Source organism: Aquila chrysaetos, chromosome 4 (assembly GCF_900496995.4).
Source record: "Aquila chrysaetos chrysaetos chromosome 4, bAquChr1.4, whole genome shotgun sequence".
Classification (NCBI taxonomy): domain Eukaryota; kingdom Metazoa; phylum Chordata; class Aves; order Accipitriformes; family Accipitridae; genus Aquila; species Aquila chrysaetos.
Window position 1 is genome coordinate 13,171,643 of NC_044007.1, and position 24,900 is coordinate 13,196,542.

At 38.5% G+C, this 24,900-nt stretch overlaps 1 protein-coding gene across 3 annotated transcripts; it reads right to left on the minus strand.

The window, feature by feature from the left end:
• Nucleotides 1-445: 445 nt before the first annotated feature.
• Nucleotides 446-24,711, minus strand: TBC1D31 (TBC1 domain family member 31). Of its 3 annotated transcripts, XM_030012469.2 has the most exons (22): nucleotides 24,510-24,711; nucleotides 22,556-22,702; nucleotides 21,864-21,979; nucleotides 19,746-19,924; nucleotides 16,567-16,718; nucleotides 15,980-16,139; nucleotides 15,542-15,742; nucleotides 14,165-14,341; nucleotides 13,245-13,324; nucleotides 12,995-13,141; nucleotides 12,605-12,738; nucleotides 11,470-11,603; nucleotides 10,689-10,868; nucleotides 9,386-9,618; nucleotides 8,613-8,765; nucleotides 7,320-7,455; nucleotides 6,286-6,378; nucleotides 4,382-4,522; nucleotides 3,145-3,339; nucleotides 2,573-2,723; nucleotides 1,528-1,644; nucleotides 446-822 (listed from the first exon to the last, which is right to left on the minus strand). In XM_030012469.2, exons 1-22 carry the CDS (start codon nucleotides 24,668-24,670, stop codon nucleotides 677-679), a joined length of 3,333 nt encoding a protein of 1,110 aa, XP_029868329.1. In that variant the 5' UTR covers nucleotides 24,671-24,711; the 3' UTR covers nucleotides 446-676. The 3 variants fall into 3 exon arrangements, with proteins under 3 accessions (XP_029868329.1, XP_029868331.1, XP_040979078.1); XM_030012471.2 differs by lacking the exon at nucleotides 12,995-13,141; XM_041123144.1 differs by lacking the exons at nucleotides 22,556-22,702; nucleotides 24,510-24,711 and having other exon boundaries at nucleotides 16,567-16,717; nucleotides 19,744-19,924; nucleotides 21,864-21,977.
• Between the last annotated feature and the right edge of the window lie 189 nt (nucleotides 24,712-24,900).

Below are 24,900 nucleotides of genomic sequence, written 5' to 3' on the forward strand. Positions count from 1 at the left end.
CCTATATCAGCATCGTGTGTAGCAATTATGGATCATTCACTTTATTTAACTTTGCCTCATTCTTTTTTACTGTAACACCACATAATGTTCTACTCTTGGGTCAAAAACATTAGCCATTGACAATCAGCGTAGCAGCATGGAAAACAGCATATTTATTTAGATGCTCTCTCCCTTTCTTTCTCATGAAAGGAACCTGCTAGTATGTATAACAACCATATGTATCTCCAGCAACGGAGGCTCCACAGCCTCTCTGGGCCTTGTTTTCAGTGTTCAGCTCTCAATGGAAAGGGTTTTTTTCTCTAATTGCAAATTTCCCTGCTGCAACTTGTAGAATCCACTTACAAATCACTGCCAAAACAACATTTTAACAGTGGTTTGTTTCTTCAGGTCATGGCATCCACCAGAACAAATAAAGTATACAAATACTGCAAGTGTAATAATTTAATGGTAAAAAGTGAGTTTATTTTAGAAGTACAGCATTATAGTTACTAAGAAAATAATGAGAAGGTTACAAACAACACACATTTTTCTAGCTAGCATTTTATTTTTATATAAAAATATTTCCAAAGGCCTTTATAATAAACAATCTATGATCAGTCCTTAATCACACTATACATATTTAGCATTTCACTGATTAATAATTTGAAAGTACAGCTGAGGTCCAGAGCAAACCGTCTCAAGGTGTCCACTTTGTAGCTGGGAAACGAGTTGGAGGATGTCTAGTTCGAGCCCGTGAGGTAAGCTTTTGTCTGAGCCGTCTGACTTCTGCCATCAGTTCCCGCTCTTGGCATGCCAGTTCTTCTCGTCTTCTGTCTAAAGACACTTAAGTGGAAGAAACTTGGACTTAATATTACAACTAATGGTTTTCCATAAATACTATGAATGCTTATTGGAAAACAGGTATCTCTGGCATAGAAATGCTATGTTTTATCAGTACCACTGTATGCAAGACAGCCCTAAGACCTGTAAAAGCAAGTTCTTTGAAAGTGGTGCCTATGTTTTGTTACAAAAAGGTCAGATGCTGATGGGTCGCTATGGCAGGTCCACAGATACGTGTTTCCCATTGTGTGCAGTTTTGTACATAAGAGCATGGGACTTTAAAAAGCACTTTCACTGGCCATAACAGCTAGGACAGCCCAGAGGAAATGATTACAGATTAATTCCTGACTATAACTTTCAATAATATTTTAATGAAACATCTTCTCAACACCCCCAAATCATACATAACTATGAAGACAGAAAAACCATAGGTAAAATAATCAGGTCAGAATGGGATTAAAACTAGGCTGAGGTTTAATAGGACCACTCTCATAATGCAACACACTTCAGGCACTTCCTACCTGTGCTGCCCCTGGTAGCAAAGACATTTTTTTCAGGTTTGAGATAGATAGAATACAACAATAAATTGGTTTACTATCCACTAAACACCTACACAACTAATAATGACTCAATTGCACAATGAGGTGTTCCAGTAATGCTTCTGAAATTAAACGTGAAAGAAAGGAGGGTCCTAACTTAGAAACTTACTGTGTGATGATGACTCTGAGGCAGAGAAATCATTCAGACAGATGTTTCCAGACCTTGGCACCTGCTGGAGTTCTATCCCTCTCTCTGTACGTCTGGCCTTTAAATCACGCAGTCTCTCTGTGGGAAATGGAGAGAAGGATTCTTTGTAAACTAAAAATGTTTAAATTTCTAGTGAATTTTTCTAGCCTGAGGTGAAACAGTTTTTCTCCAGGAAACAAAACTGGAACAATCACTCACTCCAGCTAATGGCAAGTACAGTTTGCTCAGAATTAGAAGTCAATGTTTCTACTCTATGGGTCAAAGCTACGCATCATCGCTGCATTTGATTTTAAGAAATTACAGCTCCACACATGCTGTTTCTTTCCATATAATTAATCTTCTGACAAATGGGCCACTAAGATCATGTGGAATATGGCTACTTGTACTTGCAGATTTAGTAGGAGACACCCATTTTAATAATTTGCAGTTGCAAATTAATCTATATTAAAAACATTAGGTAAATAAGGGCAAAGTCTAAAAAAGTTCACCCAAAGCAATACTAATCACTTAATCTTAATACTAATCACTAATCTTGTGTGACCCTTGCGGAGATGGGGGAATAGGAGAAATATCTGCAAAAACACATAAATGCAGCATTTGAGAAGGATGTACTGGCCAAATCTGGAAGTGCATAAATGTTTTTTTCCTGTGAACAAACACTTGGCAAAGTCACTTGTTGGTATAATACTGTATGTCATCTCAGGACAACATTATTTGACATAGGATTTCTAAGGGATGTGATTTTACGATTGGCTTAAGCTCAGCTAAACCTGTGCTCCTACTAAAAATGCCATTTATATTGCTGCATCTGATAGATCTCAAACTGAGATTCCTTTCCACGTCTGGCCTGATATATTGGTTTCATGAAAGAATACTGCCAAAAAGTACTTATGTAAAGGAGTTAAGCTTAAGTGTATCTCTAATATTGGACACTTAGTTTGTATTTATTTGCTGAATACTTCATGTCAACATCCACACAGGAGAACTGCATTATCTATATGCTCACCAAAATAGCCATCTTCGCTTTGCAGCTTTTCAGCCAATTCTAATGCGTCATTCATTTTGTCTTCTAAAAACCACTTCCTGTGTTCATCTGCAGCAGCAGCCGCCTTCTGCTCTTCCTCCAGTTGAGCTTTTTTCTGTGTAACCTCTTCCCACTGTGCAACAGAGATATTAAAAGTGTCTTCAACAGATGTGTTGCAAGGAAAAAGCAACAAGTAAAACCACCTGGATTATTACAGCTTTCACTTCACCCTTAAATCAAAATATAGGTTATTAAGTTGAGTGAATGTTTCTTTTTGAAAAATTTCTCATTCAAACACCTGGAGAAAGGTAAAAGTCTTGGGTCAAAGAAAAAAAATGAGAGGAACTTACAGAATCAGGAATATGTTTTCCTAAGCCTAAAATATCCTCACCAATTTCCTCTAGTGCTTCCAGAAACTTCTAGTCAAAACAGGAAAGGAGATTCCTAACAAAATATTTCTTCAATACCTTTCAGTTTTATGCTCTACCATGGTATGGGCAAAAGACAGTTACATTTGTGCCAGTCCCACTTAGAAAAAGAAATAATGCAAATACCTTTTTTTCTTCTGCTTCCCTCATGGCCTTCAGCAGTTCAGCTTCTTTCACCCTGTTGTCATGCAGGAGCTTGGCTATCTCTTCATAACGCTTCTCACGGTCCTGATCATCACGCCTTAGTTTATGCAACACTTGCAACCTCCAGTCAGTGTCAATGCATTTCTGCTCTGCTTTGGCTAAGTTTTCTTCAGCCACCTAATAAAACATCTTTCTTACCAGCAATCCATTTAGTCTATTTCAAGTACACAGCCTTACATACAGATAAGGTAAGATGAACTGAAGTGTCCTCCAGTATCACTGTTGGATGTCCCTGCCGGGAGACTGTACCTGCAGTGCCACTCCTCCATTAATTACAGCAGGCTGTCTCATCTATCAGGGCTTTCTTCTGATGCTTCTTCATCCTTCTTATTCTTTCCCTTACTGAGGGTCTTTGTTTTGTTTTGTGGTGTTGGTTTTTTTTTTTTAATCTTTTGGAATGAGGCATCAACTCTCTCCATGATTTTGGGGATTTTGCTTTCCTAGCATGGATTTAATATGATTTACAGGTGCAATTAACATAAGACTGATACCTGGATGCCAATACTTCCACCCACATCCATCTGCTTCCAAAAATCAAAGGCTGTTTACAAAAATTTAGACCCATATGTTTATTTCTAGACAAAATATAAATGCAGATGCCAAGCATATGGGCAGTGGGTTAGCTGCAACTATTTTTCCAACTGTGCAGTTACAAGTTCTGAGCTTGAAAATCTGAACAATTCCTAATGTCAAGCTACACACATTCATTACTGTGATCTAGAAGACAGCTTCTACAGCTGAATCTCCTGCCAAGTACTACCAACTGAAAGTTCCTTTGAGGCTTACTTTTGTTTTATTATGGTTACAAATAAAACACGTTCCTTAACAGGAGGATGACTTATTTTGAAAAGCACTTTTGAGTCTTACATGCCTTCTGAGTTCTGAGAAGTAAAGAAAAGGTAATATCCATGACAGGCCCAGAGAATTTCAGTATTATATAGCTGTTTGGACACTTCAATCAGATTTTTGAAAACCTCAAAACTTTAAACATACCATCATAATCTATTAATATAGGTATCTAGAAATTAGATTTCTTTAGAAAATATTTTCACATTAACTTGAACTAGTTAATTGCAATTAAAATACTATTAACTAGTACTACTTGTACTAGTTAGCATACTAACTCCCCAAAATATGTGTTAAGATCCAATCATCTTACTATCTGAGCTTTCTGTTTTTCTTCTCTATCTATTTCCATCAATCTCTGAACAAGACGATCTTCCAGATCCACCTTTCTTTGACGGGCATCCACCTCTTCTTTCATTTCCTGTGTAACTGCCTCTTGATCTTTGATGAGGTGCTGCCAAACACACAAACATAACTTATTTTTGCTAAACTACTAGCCCACATCTGTAATTCTATCTCTTTAACATTTATTAAAATTTCATTAAACTAGTATTTGAATATATACACACATCTCATCCCACTACATATCATAACTGTTGAAGAAAGTGGTAGTCCCTGCTGTTTTATCCACTTGGAATGACACTAAGCCTGAGTCATCACAGTGGTCTCGCAGGTTGATACTGATGTAATTCCATTCCCTGGATTATAGTGGAGCATAAAAGCAGAATTCCAACTTAAATGAATTAGATTCATCATGACAATATTCTGCACTTTTATGGCACTTTTTAGCCAAAACCTCAAAATGTTTCACAAATATAAATCATGTCATGGTACAGGGACTTATAATAAACACATCTGCAGCTTGAATGCAGAGATGATTTGCCAAAGTAGTACGAATCAGCAGTAGACCTGGAAATAGAACTTTAACTCTCACCACCTTTTCTTCACATTCATCAGGGCACATCTACACAGTTTTCTGGAGAAGATATAACTGCTTCCCATGCTTGTGGGAATCTATTGAGCTGTGTCAGCAGGGTACTGAAGCAAAGTTAACATACACAGCCTTCTAAGCTTAAATACAGCCCCTCACTGACGGTGGTGAAAGTCAGTTCAGGGCATGGCAGGGAAAGCCTGTCTACACAGACTCTTGTGGGGAGACATATATCCTCAGTTAGTTAAATAATTGCTACCTTTCTAGCCTAAAGAGGATGATCACTGTAGAATTAGTTCCCTTAAACAGTTGACTTTACATGTGCTGGAACACAAATGAGCTTAGCCTGGTTTGCATTATGTAGCCACAATACAGCTGGCTGTGTATTTAATAAATAAATGCTAAAAGAAATTTAGCCCAGTTATGCTCAGCATGGGTTATTAAAAGTCTATGGCCAAAAGCTTTAAAAAGCCAAATATAAGCAGACATATGCTTCAAAATAAGGATTAGTTATCTGGATGTCCACTTCTGCTTGGATTCCATCGGATCTGCACATATGCAAGATGGGCACATGTAGCTGTGATTTCTACACACTTACTATTTCTAACCAAAACAGACATTACTAAAGCCTTCCATTGGAAGCCTTGCTTTTCAGTCATTTATAATAATTATTTATAATAATTAACTGATATTTAACTTTAAACAGTATTGTTGATTAAAACCCTTTATTACTGAATAGTGATCTTTCTGAATTATAAGTCAGCCATTTGAGAAAGGAACTGTACATTCCCCACAAACCATCCATTCCTTTTTGCTTAATGGTGTTGTTGGCAATTAGACATTTTTCATCAACTACATCAATCTGCTATACTGTTCTCTCCAGAAAATGTAGATATATCTGGATATCACAGATGAAAAACGTGGGAGTTTCTGGGATGAGGAACATATTGTTATAGACTTATTTCTTATTTACATGTTCCTCACTTCTTTCAACCAGCTGAGCACACAGCTAAACCCTGCAGCAACCAAATGATACCTCTGCACAGGAGAAGAATTAAATGGGGAGGATATGAGTATTTTCTCCCAGAAAAACAAATAACAGTGAGTTCTACTAATGCTTTTATCAATAGAGGGTTTATTCTAAAACAGGTATCAGAGAGAAAAAGGGGAAAAAAAAAGGTCCTCTTTTTCCTCACAAAGTCTGGTTGAATGAACACAACCGAATCTGAGAACTGCAAAGGAAGAAACATTAAATATAAACATCTGTATAGTTCCCTAATAATTACCTGTTCAAAAAGCTGTCTTTGTGATTCAAGTTCCATCCGTCGTGCTTCTACATCTTGAACGGTAGCAGCTGTTTCCTGCTCTCTCATGGATACCTTGAGGAGAAGAGAAACACATGAAAATACAGTAAAGAAGAAATTCTTCTCCCTTGACAAACCAGTACCAAGAAGAATGTCCAAAACCCCAAGCCACACCCTACTTCTAAGTTCTAGTTAACTTTCTGTCATACCATGAATAACGGAAAATATTGCCTATCAAAATTACAGGGCAAGGTGGAGATGAGGCACAGGGAATAGTTTTGCATCCAGCCAAGCATATTAGGGAAATGTCAGGCTTGTTCTAGTGCTAATAACCTGCCAGATGCAGCTCCAAATCGAATAAGGAGTCTCTGAACCTGGAATGCTGCAGAGGACAGTACACAGATAGGGAAGTGGCCACTTTGCACCTGGCAGAACCTGTGCTGAGCTGCAGCTAATGAATCTTACAGTGCCCTGACTGCGGAAATGAACACACGGATGCGCTGTGCTCTGTAAGATATGGTGCTGAGACACGAGGAATGGCCCTGCAAAGACTCAATTCATGCCCACGAGGTTCAAAAGCTTCCATTCTCAGCATCTGAATGCCATGGTGCTCGAGCTAGTAACACAGGAGCAGAGCCAGGCCTGGCCAGAGGCCGCTGCGGAGCCTCTCAGTCAATGGCAGAGTTAATTTGCAATCTGGACATACAGCCCACAGACAGCCGAGAATTCACTAGCCCTTTAAGGAGCTCATTACATTTTTCAACACTGCCAATATACAGATGAATCTGGCTTTTCTCAGGAATTTTGCCAGTTAAAGCAAGCCAGTGGAACATAGTGAGTGCCAAATAAAACTGTTAAATTACGCATTTACCACTTAAAGCAGTCCACCTCATGCTAAATACACCTCTGGGCTCACAAATCACAGTATAACAACTGAAATTTTAGTTATGCATTTTTGCCTTGTTTATTTTCACTAATAAACCTTCAAGAAAAGAGTTGTTTGAGCAATACTCAGCCTTTCTCGCAATTTCATCATCAAGACGTTTCAGTTCCATTTGACGCTGATCTTGCTGGTATTTCAGAAAACGTCTTCTCGAAGCATCTAGAAATTGTAGTTCCTTTACTTTCAGTTCTCTTTTCACAGCAGCTAGTCTTCAAAGCCAAAACAAACAGAAACAAGGGAACTTGTATATATAAAAGGTCAGGACCAAAGAGCACAAACTTGCACTGCAGTTATCCCTTAGTATGAGCTAATCTCTAACTTATAAAGCTTAGGACAGTTGCTTTCATTCTTGTAAATTGTCCAGTTTTGATTTACAAGACAAAATTAAATTCACAGACACACAGACATCCTCTAATGCCAATGTGTCTGATGGAGCTTTGAAGTCCTGTGCTCTGTTTCTGTTCAACTTTAATAAGCACTAGTTTACTATTGCAATGATCCAGAACTGGAAACTATTCCTTAGAATAATTGCCAGTGTCCCAGTACCTCTTTCTGCACAAAATTAGCCCTAAGTTTATTTGGAAAATATCAAACTCTTTCAAGGAACAAAACCACAAACTCAAGAATTAGTTTGCAAAGAAAGGCTCACTGCCCTCTTTTGAAACAAAAACTTACTCTGTAGGTTACAGAGGTTTAAGGGAAGTGCCTGTAGACATGGTGCTTAGGGACATGGTTTAGTGGTGGACTTAGTAGTGTTAGGTTAACAGTTGGACTCGATGACCTCAAGGGTCTTTTCCAACCTAAATGATTCTATGATTACTTGTAGTTGATCTAAAAAACTATGGAGATGTTGAAATTCTCTTAAACCTTCACAACTGCAAAATGTACAAACTAACAGTTCAGCTTCAGTGCTATCACAACTCTTTGCTCAGCAACTGATACATAAAGCAGTCTTTTATCTAAATCCACTAGAAATACAAGAATGCGTACAGTCACTGATACTATAAGTGACTCTCATATTTGCAGTGCGAGTCTGCCCACAGTGCAAATCTGAAGTCTCAGCGTGCAAACACACAGCACTTGACTGCTTAAGAGCATTCACAATCCAAAGAGACCAGACAAAAGGCTGGGAGCTGAGACAAAAATATGAAGTGACTTGGCCTCTAATCTGCTGTATTCCCTCAGGCAAGGCAGTAATACAACCCAGATCACTTCATTCCCACACCAAAATCTGACCCACCAGACCACACTGTTTTCCCACGTTACAGTTTATACAAATTAGTGGTTATTTCTCCTTTACTCACGGTTAAAAATGTAATAACAGGGTACAGTAGCCAGGCCCCTAATGCTTCTTATATTATAATACCTCTGCCTCTGTTCCACCAGCTTCTCTTCTTCTTCCAATAGCATTTTTCGCTTCTGTTCTTCAGCTTCTTTAAGTAATTTCTGCTTTCGATACCAGGCTTCATCTTCTGCTTTCCATTCCTGTGCTTTAGCTTCTAATTCATGCGCTAATTGTCTAAATGGAGGGAGATCACATGTTAATAATTCAAGTCAGTTATCAAGAAATTAACTTGATTACTTAAAAATTGATGACTGTAATAGCAAAGACCTGCTGAAATGCAATGTCATGAAAGAATATGGCATCCCCTTTATGTACTGATAAAGCGCATGAGGAAGAGTTACAATACTGACTGTTACAGGCAACAGGGCATTTCAGATGAGCGCAGATATTTTCTTCCTCACATTCTTGACAAAAACTAGTTTCTAAAGGTGCTTTGGCATCATGGTACCCACTGATTTCAATAGCAAGCTGAGAACTCCTGGCCCTTCACAAAGTTGGACCCTACAAGGTCAAGGGAGATTTAAGCTCTGACTTACAAGCTTTCAAGTTTGAAGACTTGCGGCCCAATATTTTCTGTGAAGTAACAAACATTTTTTGTTTAAGATAAGACTACTGATTTAACTTAAAAATGTGTCAAACCAAACAACTCTTAACCTTTAGCAGCTATTTAAAGTAATCTTCCTGAATTTTCTTAATTGTCTCTCTTCCCAAGCATACACATTACAACAGAAAAAGGCAAATGTGTCCACCTGTCGCTCCCAGTATGATACTGTCTTCAACTTTCCCATTAATACCTTTCTCGTAAGTATTCAATTTCATCCTGTCTGATCCTCTCCCATTCCTGAGTTTGATAATCCACAATGAACTTGGGATATTTATTAAATACAGGGTACTGTCCTTTTGTAAGTGGTATGAAGTCATCAAGCATATGTTGTGGATGGATATCTGGTGGCGTAGCCTCCATAAGATGATAAGCTTCCTTAATCACAACGTTAATGTCCAGGTTGTTACGATGATGAAAGAAATACTGTAAGAGACATGCTTCCATTAATGTCCAGGTTGTTACGATGATGAAAGAAATACTGTAAGAGACATGCTTCCATTTACATTCTACAAAAGATTAAGCAAGTTTTTAATATACCTATTTGGGAATAATTAGGCAAATTAGCAAGATCTAGATACCAAAAGTTGATTTAAAAATGGATTCTTAAGCTAGTCCTACTAATTAGTAAAGTATCAGCGGCTCAAATGACTTGACCCAAACCTCTTCAAGTTGTAAAAGTATGCTCTGGTTCTTTTCCTTCTCTTCAAATGGCAGTTGCATAAGGGATCTGGAAAGCTAGGTGTGAATTAGAGTGTCCACCTGCCTGCACAGACACTCCTACCACTGGATAAACCTCCCTCAGCTTCTGGTGTTCAAACATGAAGCTTGGAAGTTCCTCTTCTTGAAGGACTATTCTTCCTGTCAAAGACCTTATTCACCAAGAAAATCTTTAAATTGGTTATTATTAAACATAGCAATAATGTTGTCTGTTTGGTGTCTGTCAAACTGACTGCTCACAAGCACATTTTCAAGGTGGAAGCCTTTGTTTGTCTACAGAGATGTTTTCAGATGAAAAAACCTCCTCTTCCCATGGAAGGCTAAACATAAGGAAAGGAAATGTTTTCATTTAGCTTCAGAGAACGTCCAATACTGCCTAATTTTGCAAATCTGAAAGCAAAATAATGAAGCAACATGACAGAATGACTGTGTCTTGTCTCCACAGGCAGAAGTCTGTATTAGATCTCAAAAAAAGAGGCAGAATTGCTTTGTGGTTGATGAACTATTGACATTTACAAAATGGCTTTTAGTGGCATTAGAAAGCTTATGAAAGCTTTTAAACATCTCGTTGCATGAAACTGCAGGAAATTGCTGAATATTTTGCTCATTTATTGTATATTTATCAGGTACTAGATGATGTTGTTCAGAAACATGTAATAATATATTAATGTGGAAATGAAACATCTCCTTCTAACCTCTGTAACAACAGATACAAAGTTTTATAGATCTCTGTAGGTACACTTTCCTATGACTGACTTAAATATGAAGATGTTTACCTCAAAATCTGCTGTTTGATTACAATGAAGCAGGGGAGCTCTGGAACATATAATATAGGCAACAACAATCATCAGAAAGTACGAAGGATGGTTGGAGAAGATATTGTCAAAGACTTTCAGCCATTCTTCTCTTGTTAGAACCTCAGAGAACAATGTTTCTAGAAGAGGCCATGCATAAACCTATATTATTTGGGAAAATTGATAAAATAAACCATTAGTACAATTTTACCATTCCTTTTAAAGAAATAATATGAAATTTTCTTGCCTTATACGAAGAATCTATTGACTTGTGAAAGAAACAGGAACTAAACCAGAATATTTGAAGGTAAGTTTTATCACCCACTACAAACATTCAAAATTAATATGGGGTGATTATAAATAAATTTATTTCACTGGATGTCTGAATCTAAACAGAAGATTTGTGAAGCTAAAATCATCCCTAATGATAAATAGGGATTACAAAATTAATTCATCACACCTATGTCCACTTTAAAAAAAAAAAAAAAAAAAGAGTACATTTATAATTTGATGACTAGATTTTCAAGCAATGTGGACTTGAAAGCAAAGGACTTCTAAGAACTACAGTAGCACATATGTGAGATTTATGATCATGGAAAAGAAAAAGCTGCAGGAAAGCAATGATACATTCTTTACACTCCCATATCATTCACTGTTACTTAATGAAAACTCCCTCAAAAAAGAATTATGTCAAAATAAAAGATTAGTGCACTATCATTCACTGCAGTGACATTTTATATATAAAAGTTGGCTAGAATATTACCTGTGAAGTCACACTGTATGTTATTAAATGCTGAAGTAGTTCTTTGTCATGATGTGCCAAAACATTTTCCAGCATACTAAGGACATTAACTGGAGGATTGGGAAAATACTCAAACCAGTGCTGACAAAAATTAACTGAAAGAGAAAAAAAAAGCCCCACAAAATCCAGTGTAATCCAGAGTGATAGACTCTTGACAACCTTAAGGTTTGGTTATAAAGGCTATGAATTTAAGAGGTAGTTTTATGCAGTAAAACCTATTTAAGGTATTACCACCTCTCCCCTTTCCTAGCATTTATCCCTGAACCATTCCCACAGTACACTGCTCTCCAGCTGCACTGGCGTGAGTGTTTGTGTCAGTACACTGTGAACCAGACTGGGGAACTAATCTGGCTCAAAAATAAAATGAAGAAAAGTCCGTGTGCTGTGGGACTAAGTGATTGGAGGCAGATGGGAATACTGAAACCAGTATTTGTGTCATGAAACTACAGCCTGTATCAAGTAATTTTTAACATACTAAGAATAATTTCCGTAAACTTGGATACTTATTCACTAACAGCATGTGTTTGCAAAGTGGGCATGTATGCTTGGCAGCACATATCTTCTGTAGACTTAGCAGCAGCTGCAACAACTAATTTAAGTGTAAAGCACTTTAATTTAGAATGTTTCTTCAGAAGACGGCCATAGCCAGCTTTCAGCCAAATGTCTAATTTTGAGTTACCACACGCTTAGGACAACTAAACACAGTAAAACCTTAAGAAATCATTACCTTTTGACTGGGAGTGGGTGAGGGGGTAGGCGGGTGTGACTACTTTTCCCATGTCTCGGAGATTTCAGTTATTATGATATAATTATCCCAGATACATTTGGTTTTGCTGATTAGACTTTACAAATATTGTTAAACTGCTAACTTTGTGCTAGAAACACTGCAAAAGGAAGTCTAATATCTTGTTTTATTTACAAGCAGGTTTTTGTTTTAAGCATACAGTTGCTACATATCAATTTCTGGCAACACCTTCAGAAGAGAGCCTGGTGACCTCTTAGGAAATACCTCATTCATTTCATCAGGAAAAGCTCTTTTGCATGGGAAAGCTTAAACATGTTGCAGCATATCTGAGCTTTTAAAATCACTGCTTACCTACTACTGTAGCAACAACTTCAAAGCAGATCAGCTGGTTGTTCTGGAATAATTTTACAAATGGGAATGCTAGCAAAGGAATATAAGGCGTCTCAGCAAAGATAGCAGACCAGTGAGCTAGAGCTGATAAGGTCCTATACACAAAGGCAAACAAAAGTGTAGCAAACATTGATCCAAAACCAAACAAAAATATAATATGCATTTTAGAACCACAACATAGAAAGACTGTAAACTTCAAAACAGATGCAGGATTATATCAGTTGCATGAGGGCACTACTATTTAATTTTAGAATTTTCCTTACAGCTGATTCCAGTTACTGGACACATTTCGGATCACTATATGAAAATAAAAATCTATAATATTTAAATAAATATAAATATATATTTTACCTCTGTAAAACTCTCAGCAGTTTCATACTTTTGATGGGATATTCATTTTGAATATTCACAAACGCACTGTGGGTACCCTTATCTATTAAGCTACTGAATGCTAAGTGGTTTTCAGGAAGTTGTAATAAGGAACGCCAAACAAACATCCTGCAATTAAAATGCAGACTTAGTCAAGCAACTTCTCTTTCATAGGCCAGTAAACACAAAGCAATTTTATTTTGTGCAAGCATGAACATGCACACAAACATACCTGTACTTTGCTGGATATTCTCCAAATCCTTTCAGTAAGGCCCGCAGACGTTTCTTGTTTAATCCACCTGGCAATTCGTTCTACAAAATAGGGGATCAACAATAAATGTAAGCATTTCTCTTTCATAATCTCTTTCCTTGCACTCTAATTGATGATAGCAGCAAATACTGAAGTCCCTAACATAATTAAAAAAAAAAAAAAGTGTACTGCTATCTGTTACATAATCCTAGGTATTTTAACAGCAAAAAAGATAATTCAAAAGATCATTCATCTACCGAACTGAAAGAACAGCTGTCACTGATTTCAGTCAGAAGCAAATCAGACCCTCACTGACTAAACTACATATAATGAAATGATGGATATAGCCAAACCATAAAGAACACTGACATAAGGAATAGATCATATTGTGATGAATGTTACAGGAGGATATATATATACAGATACAGATATATGTGTGTTTATATACACATGAGAATATATATACATAGGAGAAGCAAGATAAAGACAGAGAGAAGATGGCACAGTGATGACAGAAGGGAAATAAATGTAACAGTAATGCATCTTCTAAATAATTAATAAAAAATGAAATGGCTTCTAGGCAGACATTTTAGAGGTACCAGTTTGCTAGCAGGGAAGCAGATCAGATCTAGCAATATCCAAATGTGTCACAAGTTGCTTGAACAACTTCAGAGGTACCCCAAGCTGACTGGAGGCAGCTCTGGCTGTGTCACATAATACAGGAGCATAGGCTAAACAGAGAGAGGAAATGGTACTAAAAGTCCCTTAATCCCTTCTCTGCTCAAACATCCAAGTGAATAAGTGCCTGAATTTATTCTTTAAAGTAAGTGGCTAAATATTTTTTTTGCAATAAAATTTAAATGCTGCAGACTGGACACAAAATATTTGCAGCTTCTTCCCACCTCTTTATTTTCAAGTGATGTGTTCACTTGCAGTTTTAGCAATCTGGTTTGAATTTTGCTTCCTTTGGATTTCCAAGGCCACTCTGACCTTCCTGAAGTCACTCTCATCATCAGTTTATTTGCCTCTGACGTGCACTTGGACGAATCTTCCACTGCTTTGAACATGGGTGGTGGAGGCTAATATTAAGTGAAAATACCTCAGTTAAAATCTTGTAAGGCAGGTTAAATAACACTACAATTTGATGTTTACTCTTATTTTATATGCCATATTTTTGAGCTTGATGGCCATAGCAAGAAGAACAGAGGCACATTTATACCATAAATAAATATATATGGACCTTATAGTCCTGAATAAGTATGCCTGTGAATAAAACTGCTGTAATAAAATAGAAAGACTGTCAGAAGGTTTATGTAGCTTCCAAACCAACTCAAACATCATGTTATTTCCTCACTTAGGAAACACTAAAATGTAACTGGGATAGTATAAATGTGTATCATGTACTGTTCAGGTTATTTACTTTAGTGTGTTTCTCAATGTCACTAAAATACTTTGCATTTCTATAGCACCAGTTAAAAAGAATACAAAAGACCTTCACGAACTTTAATTAGTCTTCAGTGTCAGTGAGGTATTAATTCAATGTTGGAGATTGGGAAAGCAAGTAACAAAGTGGATATCCCAGTTCATGTCAAACCGGCAGCAAAAGTGCAAATGGAATGCATGTGTGACATCTTTACACATCCTTCCTCAACTCCACTCCATCATTATCCGAAGCTGGTTACTGTTTACTTCAAAGACATGGTGATTAAAGATATATGGAATTCTGGATTTAGAAACCTGACTCCCATTAATAAATTACTTTAATAAAATAAGAACTGGTATTTAGAATGTTTGTTGTTTAGGAAGGATTAGGAGTATCATTGTGCTATAATGATGGATGCTGGTATCCAATAACAGAGTCAGAAGAACAAAATCACAGCAACAAAAACACCATTCATGCCCGCAGTTTAAAAGAATATCAGTTGCAAAACATTTCCTATAGGAAATGGAACAGAAGCAGCACACTTATGCTGTTTCCATCTCCCCCAGAACGTCATTACAAAGAGAAATTGGTCCATACAAATTGCTGTAGAAAGAAATACAATCTCCCCGTCCTCCAAACACCAGAAACACAGTGATATATATACTTTAAAAACATCATATTACCTGAGAAGCTGGAGGAACTATGAAGGGAACTCTACAAATCACTTTTTCTTTATTTGTAGTGTTAAATATGCACTCCAATACGTCTGCAAACTACTGATGATACAAAAGTTACGTAGACAAGTATCAACTTTAATGGGATTTACTGCTGTTTTAAGAAATGTGAAACACTCTACCTTATTTCCTTCTTGAGTCAATGCTTGGACACTGTATAAATTAAGGCTACCATTTGCCATTACTGATGCAATATACCGTCCATTGGGGCTAATCGCTGCTGTACTAATTCCCTCTTCATGACTCCCAATGTCAAAAAGAAGTTTGCATGTTTCTATATTGATAAATCTCATAATATTATCTTGACTTAACACGCCAAGGACCTATAAGTTAAAAGGATTCATCAATTAATATTGCCAATGTAAAACAAAGAGGAATACCCAATTCAGCAATGACATTCCATTAAGCTAAAAAAGCAACTGAGCAAACATTTAGCAGAGTAACTTATCCTTTTGTATGGTACGGGCCCTTATCCCTAGTGTCCCCCGAAAGCCCTCAAAGTATATATGTTGAATCAACTAACCAAATACTCCAGTCTCAAGCTTTGTAAAAAAACTGACCTGATTGGAGCCCCCATCAAAACTGTCAGTGAGGAATTCCAGATGACGGACAGCTCGTACTTTTGCAGGCATCTGGATTATTCTTATCAACTGCTTTGATTCTAAACACCATAAGTGAAGATGATTTGATTTTCCACCAGCTACAAAAATCCGGCCATCTCTGGATCACAGATGAGGAAAAGTTTCCATCAGAATACTATAATTTAAGTTAGTATTAGCTAAAAAGAAAGACATCATACGTTTCCTCCTATGCCCTCAAATCACTTTTGGATCTGCCATTATTCCTGTCATGCTCTCCTGAAAGAATAAAATAGCTCCTAATTAATAAAATTTGCTTTTGTAAAGGATAGTTTAAACCTTATTTTAGTGGACATTAAAAATCAACTTGCTTTATTTCAACTGCTATAAGACTGTAATAAAAACTGCTATTGATCCTTGCTGAAAGTATCAGTCACAGCAGAGTTCAAAAGCTTATCATAGTATAAAGCTCAATAGTTCCGTAAAACACTACAAATAAGGAAAGAAAACCTGTTTTAAAACTACAATTTTTGTAGTCTGCCTTTAGAATGTTCAAAATAGCAATTTACCTGGTAACTGCAAAGACCTTATAAAGCAATACAGAACCTTCTACAGGAGTTGGCAACTGGTATTTACAGCGAAGAGTATCAAATTCCCATGCAAAAACAGAATTGTCTTTGAAACAGCTGAGGATGGTGTTACTCAATGGAAGAAAAAAAACCTGGAAGAACATGGAAAAGAAAAAAAATGTAATGTGGTGTCAAGGAAGTACCGTTTAAATTGGACCAAAGTGTAGTGTATGGCAAAAAAAAAAAAAATAGCAAGAAACCATGACAGTATGGCTATTACTATAATTGCATAATGCAGCTGCAGTGCAAGGCTTAGATCCCACAGGCAGATCCCACAGGCAGCAGGTCCCCTTCCCCTGTTACAGCCTAGGCAGGCCCGCTCTCCCTTGCACTGGTTCAGAACTTCTTATACCCTTTGCTAAGGCAGTTTAACTCACTGAAATTACACAAATCTTTATCTATGTAACTTTTCTGACTGTTAAACTGCCTTGTGGAGGTTTCTGATGAGTGCCAGAGAGGACACAATATAAACAGCGGGAACATGAACGCAGGAGCAGGAAGGGATGGGAGACATGAGCCAGAAGTGCTCACTGAGCAACTGCCTGTTGCATCTTCTACAAACTAGCTTCAGCATTCAAATAGTACCACGAGTCTGCAAATGCACTCTATGAAGCATTCATCTTTAGACTTAAACTCCTTAGTTTTACGTACAACTATTAAAAGTAAAAAATATCGTAGAAAGTTTAGCAATGTATTCTCCAAATACAAAATGCAGATTTTACTGTGAGGATGAATGAAGATAAAACCAAAAAGCTTGTAAATATATTTTTTCAATTGTTTTGAACATGTTTATTGTTTATGTGTAATCTCAAAAAGAAAAAAATTGGATTATTTACATTTTTGGATGTCATCAGATATATTCTTGATTAATGATAAATTTTTGGTTTACATCAGAGGTTCTATTTTGGTAGCAGCACATGCAGCTTCAGCAAATTCCCTGTACCTATAATTTTGAAGGTTAAATTGAAAATGTCTCCTGGTATCTGAACATTGAGGGACTACTTGAAGCACTCACTGGCTGAGATTAACAGTCAGTGTTATGAAGTTCAGAGTTTTGGTCTGAATGGTCTCTTGGGGCCTTGAAAATCTGTAAATCTGGATACATGAGACGGATTCATCTTGCTGAATGTTAGTGACTGAAAGTTGGCTGTTCAGGCCAAATTAGTCACTTGACAGTGAGCAAAAGTTACCTGTGGGGAAGGAGTCACCTCACCTACAAGAGTCATTTATCTTCAGACAGACTGAGCTGCCTGTCCTCCTTCAGGGACCCTGAGGAAGTCTAGACAATGAATTGAGAACAGATGCCTATCATGCAGATGGATGAAGTTTAAATTTTGGTAAACTGGAGTACTGAATAGTTCCTCATTTTCTGCTTTGCCCTAGAAAAATATCACAAGATGGTCACAAGCAGCTGTTGAATAAGCAGTGATGCTTTGGAAACGGTCATTATAGAGGTCTTCTCTTAGCTCTTTCTCATTTTTTTTTCCACCCGCTATTCTTACAGTGTGCAGCTCAGTCTCTGTCTTTTTAAATTAGCTTTGCCCCATACCAATTTAACAGAAGGCGTATGTTGGAGTGCAACTGGGCTTAAGTAAAGAAGCACCGAAAAGTACACCGCAGAGATTGGTGTGGCACTACTACGATGGCTCAGACAGCAAGCAAGAATCCACCTTTGGACAGTGAGTGTCAGGGCTGTGGTCTAATAATAAACCTGATCTTTAATAAAGCACTTATCTGTATGTCTTAAATCGTGGCATGGGAGTAAGTGTCATTATCTCTATTCTAAAGACAGGAAAATTAAATCCAGATAAATTGGATTATTTGCATAATGTCCTGTCAGAAATGGTAGAGCCAAACCAAAAGTGGGCTCTTGATTCCCAAACAGTGATTTATTCATTCAACCATAGTCACTACTGTTTGGATTTAAAGGTTGTTTCCATACTGTACCATCCTGATCCTATCAAATTCTGAGGCATTTATCAATAAGAAGCCCCTACACATAGGCTACACAAAGAAAGATACTGAGCAGTAGAAAAATCTTGCCGACTAAAGAAATGCAGCCATCTTTGGAGGGAAGACATGATAATTATTTTAGCAACACGCACTACACAACAGTTTTAATAAAACAAACAAACAAACAAAAACTTATGTATGATCTTCCACAGTAATTGCTAGGTGACTATTTCAAGCTGACAAAATTTCTGCCTGACCTAGAACACGGTGAAGACGCTCAAATGAATAGCCTTGTTCTCTGCAAAATCAGCATGGCTTTTTAGTGACCAGCCTGACGAGAACTTTGGTCTGAAGTGGTGTTTGTAAAACTATTCACTGCAGGGCAGCACGTGTGTAAGCAATGCTCAGGCACTGCGTCAGTACTTTCTGTAATATTTATGCCAAAGTTTGACATTGGGTGGCGCAGGCAGACCTGTTTAAAGCAGCGTAACGCTAAGGAAGACCTATTTAAACCACTCCCTAACACAAACACGTCATCCTTCTCATCCTCTATGTTGTTCCAGTATAAGTGTCCGTGCAGCAAACCAAAGCAAAGAAACCACTAGGCTGAAAAGCAGCAACTCCTTTTTGCTGTGTTGCTTTTCAGCTTGCTTTGTTCCCACATTCAGTGCTTAGTGTGCACAGAAAGAAGAGCAGCTTTGGAATAAGCAGCTGAATGGGGTAGGTGGTGGTGACTGTTTCAAGTTACCATTATGACACCAAACCTGTTTTTTTAACAATACCCTTAAATCCCAGTATCATTCAGGTTGGAATCAATCTCTAGAGGTCCTCTAAGCCCACCCCCAGGTCAAAGCAGGGTCAGTCTAGAAGACAGCTCCAACTTCCAGGTTAAATTGGGTTAGTCAAGGTCACATCCAACCAAATTTTGAGTATCTCTGAAGATGGAGGTTCCTTAAAAGTTCCCAGCAGATCTCTGCAACTATTGAGTCATGATTCCAGTGGTCTGGGTGACGTGATAGGATGACAGTTAAGGAGATACACCCAAAGAACATAGAAAAGATTTGGCTGTATTTTAAAAAATATTTTCAAGTACTGTGATTTTAACATGCGGTATTACTCCTACTGAGGTATGCTTGTTCACCCTTTAGCAATTGCTCTTTACTCACCTTCTGTATACCCACAGACTGACGAACATTCAGCTTTCTTTTTCTTTGAAAGGTGTCCAAGTCCCACAGTTGTGCTGTATCAGTGGATGTAGTGATGGCATACCTGCCTGAACCATGGACAGAGATGGAAGACACCGAAGAATCATGTCCCCTCATCCAACTAACTAGCTCCTTGGTTTCTGCAGGAGTTGATGAAAAAAATGAAAAGGATATGAAAGTCATTCAAAGTGAAACAACTACTACTTTACTCTTTATTGCCAACACTATGCTGTGAAGGAGACTTTTAAGCATACCCAGTGCTTAAAAGTATATGACCCATTTAAGTATATGACCATTTACCATCACAGCCCAAAAAACAGGAAACAAAGGTATCAGTCTTCATATAGCTATTATACCTTAGAGAAACATAACCACCTCCTCATCTCCAAGTAACAGATTTCTTAAGTTATTCTCAGTTCTACACAGAAAGCCAACTTGCACAGACTTGTTTAGCTTAGCCTAAGAATCAATCCTGAAAAGTCATGAACACTGTGATCAGGTAAGTTCAGCAGGTCTCGTAGGTAGATTATCCGATGTGAACACCGCAGTAATCTCTGCAAGTTGAGACTGAATGTTCTAGTTAGAATTTTCCACTTGTTTTTACTTGTGGACAATGTGTATGAATGATTACGCAGCTATTTACAGGTGCAAGGAAGAAAGGTTTAATGACAACAGGCTATGACTATAGAAAGGCACAGTCAGAAAGCAATACCTCATTAATTCTTTTAGAGTCCAAAACATTTTTATGCTGTGTATTGCATACTAAGGAAATGGTTCCCTGACTACATTGTCTCCCACTTGTGACTGCATGACCACTAATCTTCCCTCAGCAACCAAACTGTGTTTGTGGCAATTACACTATTTACATTGGGTAGTTTGCCTGACAGACCATGGGGCGGTTCCAGCTGACCTACTGCTGTGGCATCAAGATGGGAAATGGCTATAAAGCAGCTTATGAAGCCTAACAGTCAAACTTTCTGCTGTGCTTACAGACAATTGAGTGCTTAAAGCTATTGTCACCTGGGAGGATGACATGGGATTACAGCGTATGGCTTCTAAAGAAGGGGATGGAGCCTGCCAACTAAGTATTATCTAATACACCTCTAAGGATAGTTCATCCAATACTAACTTATGTGAATAACACTTCTATTTTAAAACATTCTTCAGTGTGACTTGGTATCTGGAAACAGCACCATATAAACATGCAGGACTCTGGAAAAATTAAGAAGGTTTCTTTAAGTGCATCCAGAATCTAAGTTTGGTCTTACTGTGGTTGAAAGGAGGAGAAAAAGCATGGAGGATTTCAGACCTTAACTCTGACTCTTCCTCTGTTTTGGGAAACCGTGTTACATTAAGATCTTCACTCGTAATATCAGACTCAAACCCTCAAATTGCAGATGAGTGATTCCTACAGCTTTTTAAAAACATTTAAATCCAGATGATATGAGACACTACAACTGCACTTTTTGACAGGTTAAGATTAATTTATGAAGAATGAATTGTCAATGCCTTTCACAATTAAACTTCTAATCAAGACATACACACAGCTGGCCTGTGAAATTAATTTTAAATATCGCTTTTGAACAAGGATACAGATTTACTTGCATACTCAAAAGCATTGACAGTTCTTTTAGTTCTTTTTTCTTTTATCAAATATTTTACTGTAAACATAGTTAATAACTGGTTCAGTTGCAAACTAGCATACTGTCAAGTGATTTTGGTTTGATTTTGCATAGAGCACCTCATTCTAAGCAAACATATACAGAATTGCTTTTAAAAAAGGTAACATACAAAATTGCTTTTAAAAAAGGTAACATACAGAATTGCGATCCTGTGCTATACTCCAATTAAACAGATGCCTGCGTGACTCAGTGGGAACAAGAAACTTTGACAGAGCAAAGGGTTCATTTACCCACAGGACTGTAACCCACATGGGCCCAAACTTTTCTTTTTTGGACAGATGGCATGAAATACCAGTAAGATTTCCATCAAAAAAACTTAGAAAAATTTGAGATCAAAACTAAAATTACATAGGTTTTTATAGCAATCCAGATAGTAAGCCTTTAAATTTCTCCTTACCTATATCAAAGCACTTAATGGAATAATCTGCCAAAGCCACCAGGAATTCTGTCTTTCTGCGAAGATTAAATGCCAAAGCAGTGCAAGCCTGCATTGTTCGCTGAACAAGGTTGAACCTATTTAAAAATACACATTCTCATTGTGTTAGGAAACTTTGGTCCGTGTCAAGTGAAGTAATAACATACTCAGTCTCAATATATTTCACCGACAGAAAAAATAAACTCGAAAGGGAGCAAATAAATCATATCTAATTATAATAAATCTAAAAATCAGTGCTAGTATTTTAAAAATCAGTAGTATAAAATTGAAAAGAGTGATTAATGTATTTCTGCAAATGACAACACTAAGTCTAATTTATTGTAATTCATGGCTCCTATTATTATTTGATCGGTAGTGTTCAAAGAACAACTTCTAGTGGTAGTATTTAAGTTCTATGAAATTGCTGTCTGTTCACTTTGGAGTTACAAACTTCTGGTATTTTGGAGCAGCTAAACTAATAAAATAATATTTAGGGAGCCTACATGAGACACTGGCTTGTAGTTTCAGCTCTGAGCAAACTGCTATCTATTTCCACATTCATGGAAAACTGAGGGTTAAAACCAGACCTGTGGCACGCTGTCCAGGCAAGTTCCATACTCCTGAATGTTACAGATGTCAAGACAATTAAAATGTCTTGATAGAAATACTCTTACCTGTTGCCATTCAAGTCAAAAACATATATATTCCCTTGGTGGTCTCCCGCGAGTAGAGAATCTCCAGAACTGTCAAAAGCCACATTCAGAAAACGTATTGTCTTTGAATGGTATCCTTTGACACTATGAATTATGTTTACTATAACTCTGTGAAGAAAGCAAGCAAAACAACCATGCTTAGAATCGTTTTATTAGCACGTATTTCTCCAAGACCTAGGATTAAAATATTCCTAGCTTATGGTTTTACAATTCCAATCATTCATAGTGGTCTATGAAAAATCTTCTTCCATGAAAAACACCTATTTCTAATATAAAAAAATATACTAAAGAAAGGAAGTCATTCACTGTGTTGGAAGGTAATTAGGAGACATGTAAAGCAGACAGGGGAAATACCATTCACGATCCTTTTATGTGGCTCCTGGCTACCTGATTTTAATTTATGTTATTAATGAATAACACTAACATACATGCTGACGTATCATCTACTAATGTATCTGAAAGCCCAATTCAGCACTCAGCAAGGAACCTGGTTCTTCATTATCACTGTGAAGAAACATGCTAGAAAACTGAGAAGCTATGAATTACTGTAAGAAACCACTCCGATTAGATGTGGGGGGAAATCAGTTTTAATACCACTTCTTTCCAGAGTCTTCAAACGCATGAAGGAAGCCATTTCTATCATTATTCATCTGAGATATTATGGAACAAAAGTTGCTGGGTTTTCACATTCTATCCTTGTACCATGCTGTCAGCATAAAACGGACCCAGCTGCAGCACTGAAGCCCATGTGCAGACTAAGCCGTAAGAGGAAGGTTTTTCCAGGAAGCAGGACATTAACATTTGGGAGATGTGCTACTCCTGGAATTTTTGGCTAACAGTGGGCAAACCAACTGTATTCTATCATCACTTGGATGTAAATTCAGAGTCAAACTAAATATCTAAAACTATACAGGATATTGGCAGGCTGATTAAAGTCTGCAGGGCACTTGCAGAAGTCTGTGACCGTGGCTATATAAGATGCTGATAGCTATCTGAGACATCAGTTTCTAAGAGAGCAGAATATGAAACCGAGCACTTCCACGCAACTCTTGGTGTATGTTACAACGTGTGAGTGAATATCAGATGAAGAAGAAGGGCCATGCAGCCACTGTACAGACTAGAGACAAAACCAATTGCACCTCATTCTGTTAAGCCCATTCTTTTCTGCAATAAAAGGGAAGGACCATAAAAATCAAATTAGAAAGATGTTAAGCTATTTTAAATGATAATTAAAATTTAGTGATGTCAGGGTCTTCAATGTCATCAACCCCCACCCCCATGCAAAGTATGGCTTCTTATTCTAAAAACACCCTGAAATGTGAGCACTTCTCAGCGTAGTTACAGCATCTCCCAGGACTTCCCCAAAAGGGCACTCTGCATTTCAAAAGTTCCTTTGCCACTAAACTAACCCAGGAGAATAAAGGCAGGAGTTCCCAGAGCTGCACCTGGATCCCCCAGGACAAACACCATACAGGTACCCCAGGGCAGGATTCATACTGCTGCTCTTCAGCTTGGGCCAGGCTGTATTTTCATAGTATTTCCCATTTTAATCAAACTCTGGGAATTCACCCATGGTATTTTGTTCAGTACAATTAAAACCAAAAAGCTAAAGTGGGATAACTGCCCAGCCAAGCTGCGAGCCCCTCCGAGCACGGAGGTTTCCCAGCCTCCCTGGGGACCTGCTCCACCTTCAACGGGAACGTTCTTCCCCGTTATCCAACCGGGCATCCCCGGGCTGCAGAAGCGTAGGTGGGCTCCGCCTGGCCCTGCCCCTCCCGCCCGCTCCCTCGGCCTCTCCTCCGCGCCGCAGCGCCGGGGACGGCCACGGCTGCCGCCGGCCCGGCACCGAGCCCCCGGCTGCGAGCTGAGGCGGCAGCGCTACGCGGGGACCGGAATGGACCGGGATGGCCGTTACCCTCGCCGCGCCGCCGGGCTGGGCTTGCGGTGCCAGATGGGGCCCTGCTGGCGGCCGCCCAGGTCGGAGCTCTCCATCCTCGGCCCGCCGCCGCTCCCGCGCTCGCCGCCTCCCCTCAGGGCTCCTCCAACGGCCGCCGCGGCGGGGGACGCCGCACGCATGGTACAGCCCGCTCCCGTTTCACCAATGGACGGCAGTAGGAAGGAGGCGGGCGCTCCCCCCCCCCCAGAGGTCGGCCTGCCGGGGAATGGAACCGCCCCGCCGGGCGGCCCCGGGGCCTGCCGGGAGTTGTAGTTTTCCTCTCGGGCGTCACGCGGGGGGCCGGGGCGGGAACGGGGTTGCGGAGCGCGGTCGGTGCCGGTTAATTCATAAAGTGGAGGCCACGTCTGAC

Bases quoted from the DNA above. Each gene is read 5' to 3' on its own strand.
- TBC1D31 (XM_030012469.2), bottom strand. From the start codon at position 24,670: ATGCGTGCGGCGTCCCCCGCCGCGGCGGCCGTTGGAGGAGCCCTGAGG. The intron at 10,869-11,469 runs GTAATATTCTAG...CAAATAATATAG, and splicing joins CATACAGTGTGACTTCACAG to GTTTATGCATGGCCTCTTCT. The intron at 6,379-7,319 runs GCTGAGTATTGC...CTTCTCCTCAAG, and splicing joins ATGATGAAATTGCGAGAAAG to GTATCCATGAGAGAGCAGGA.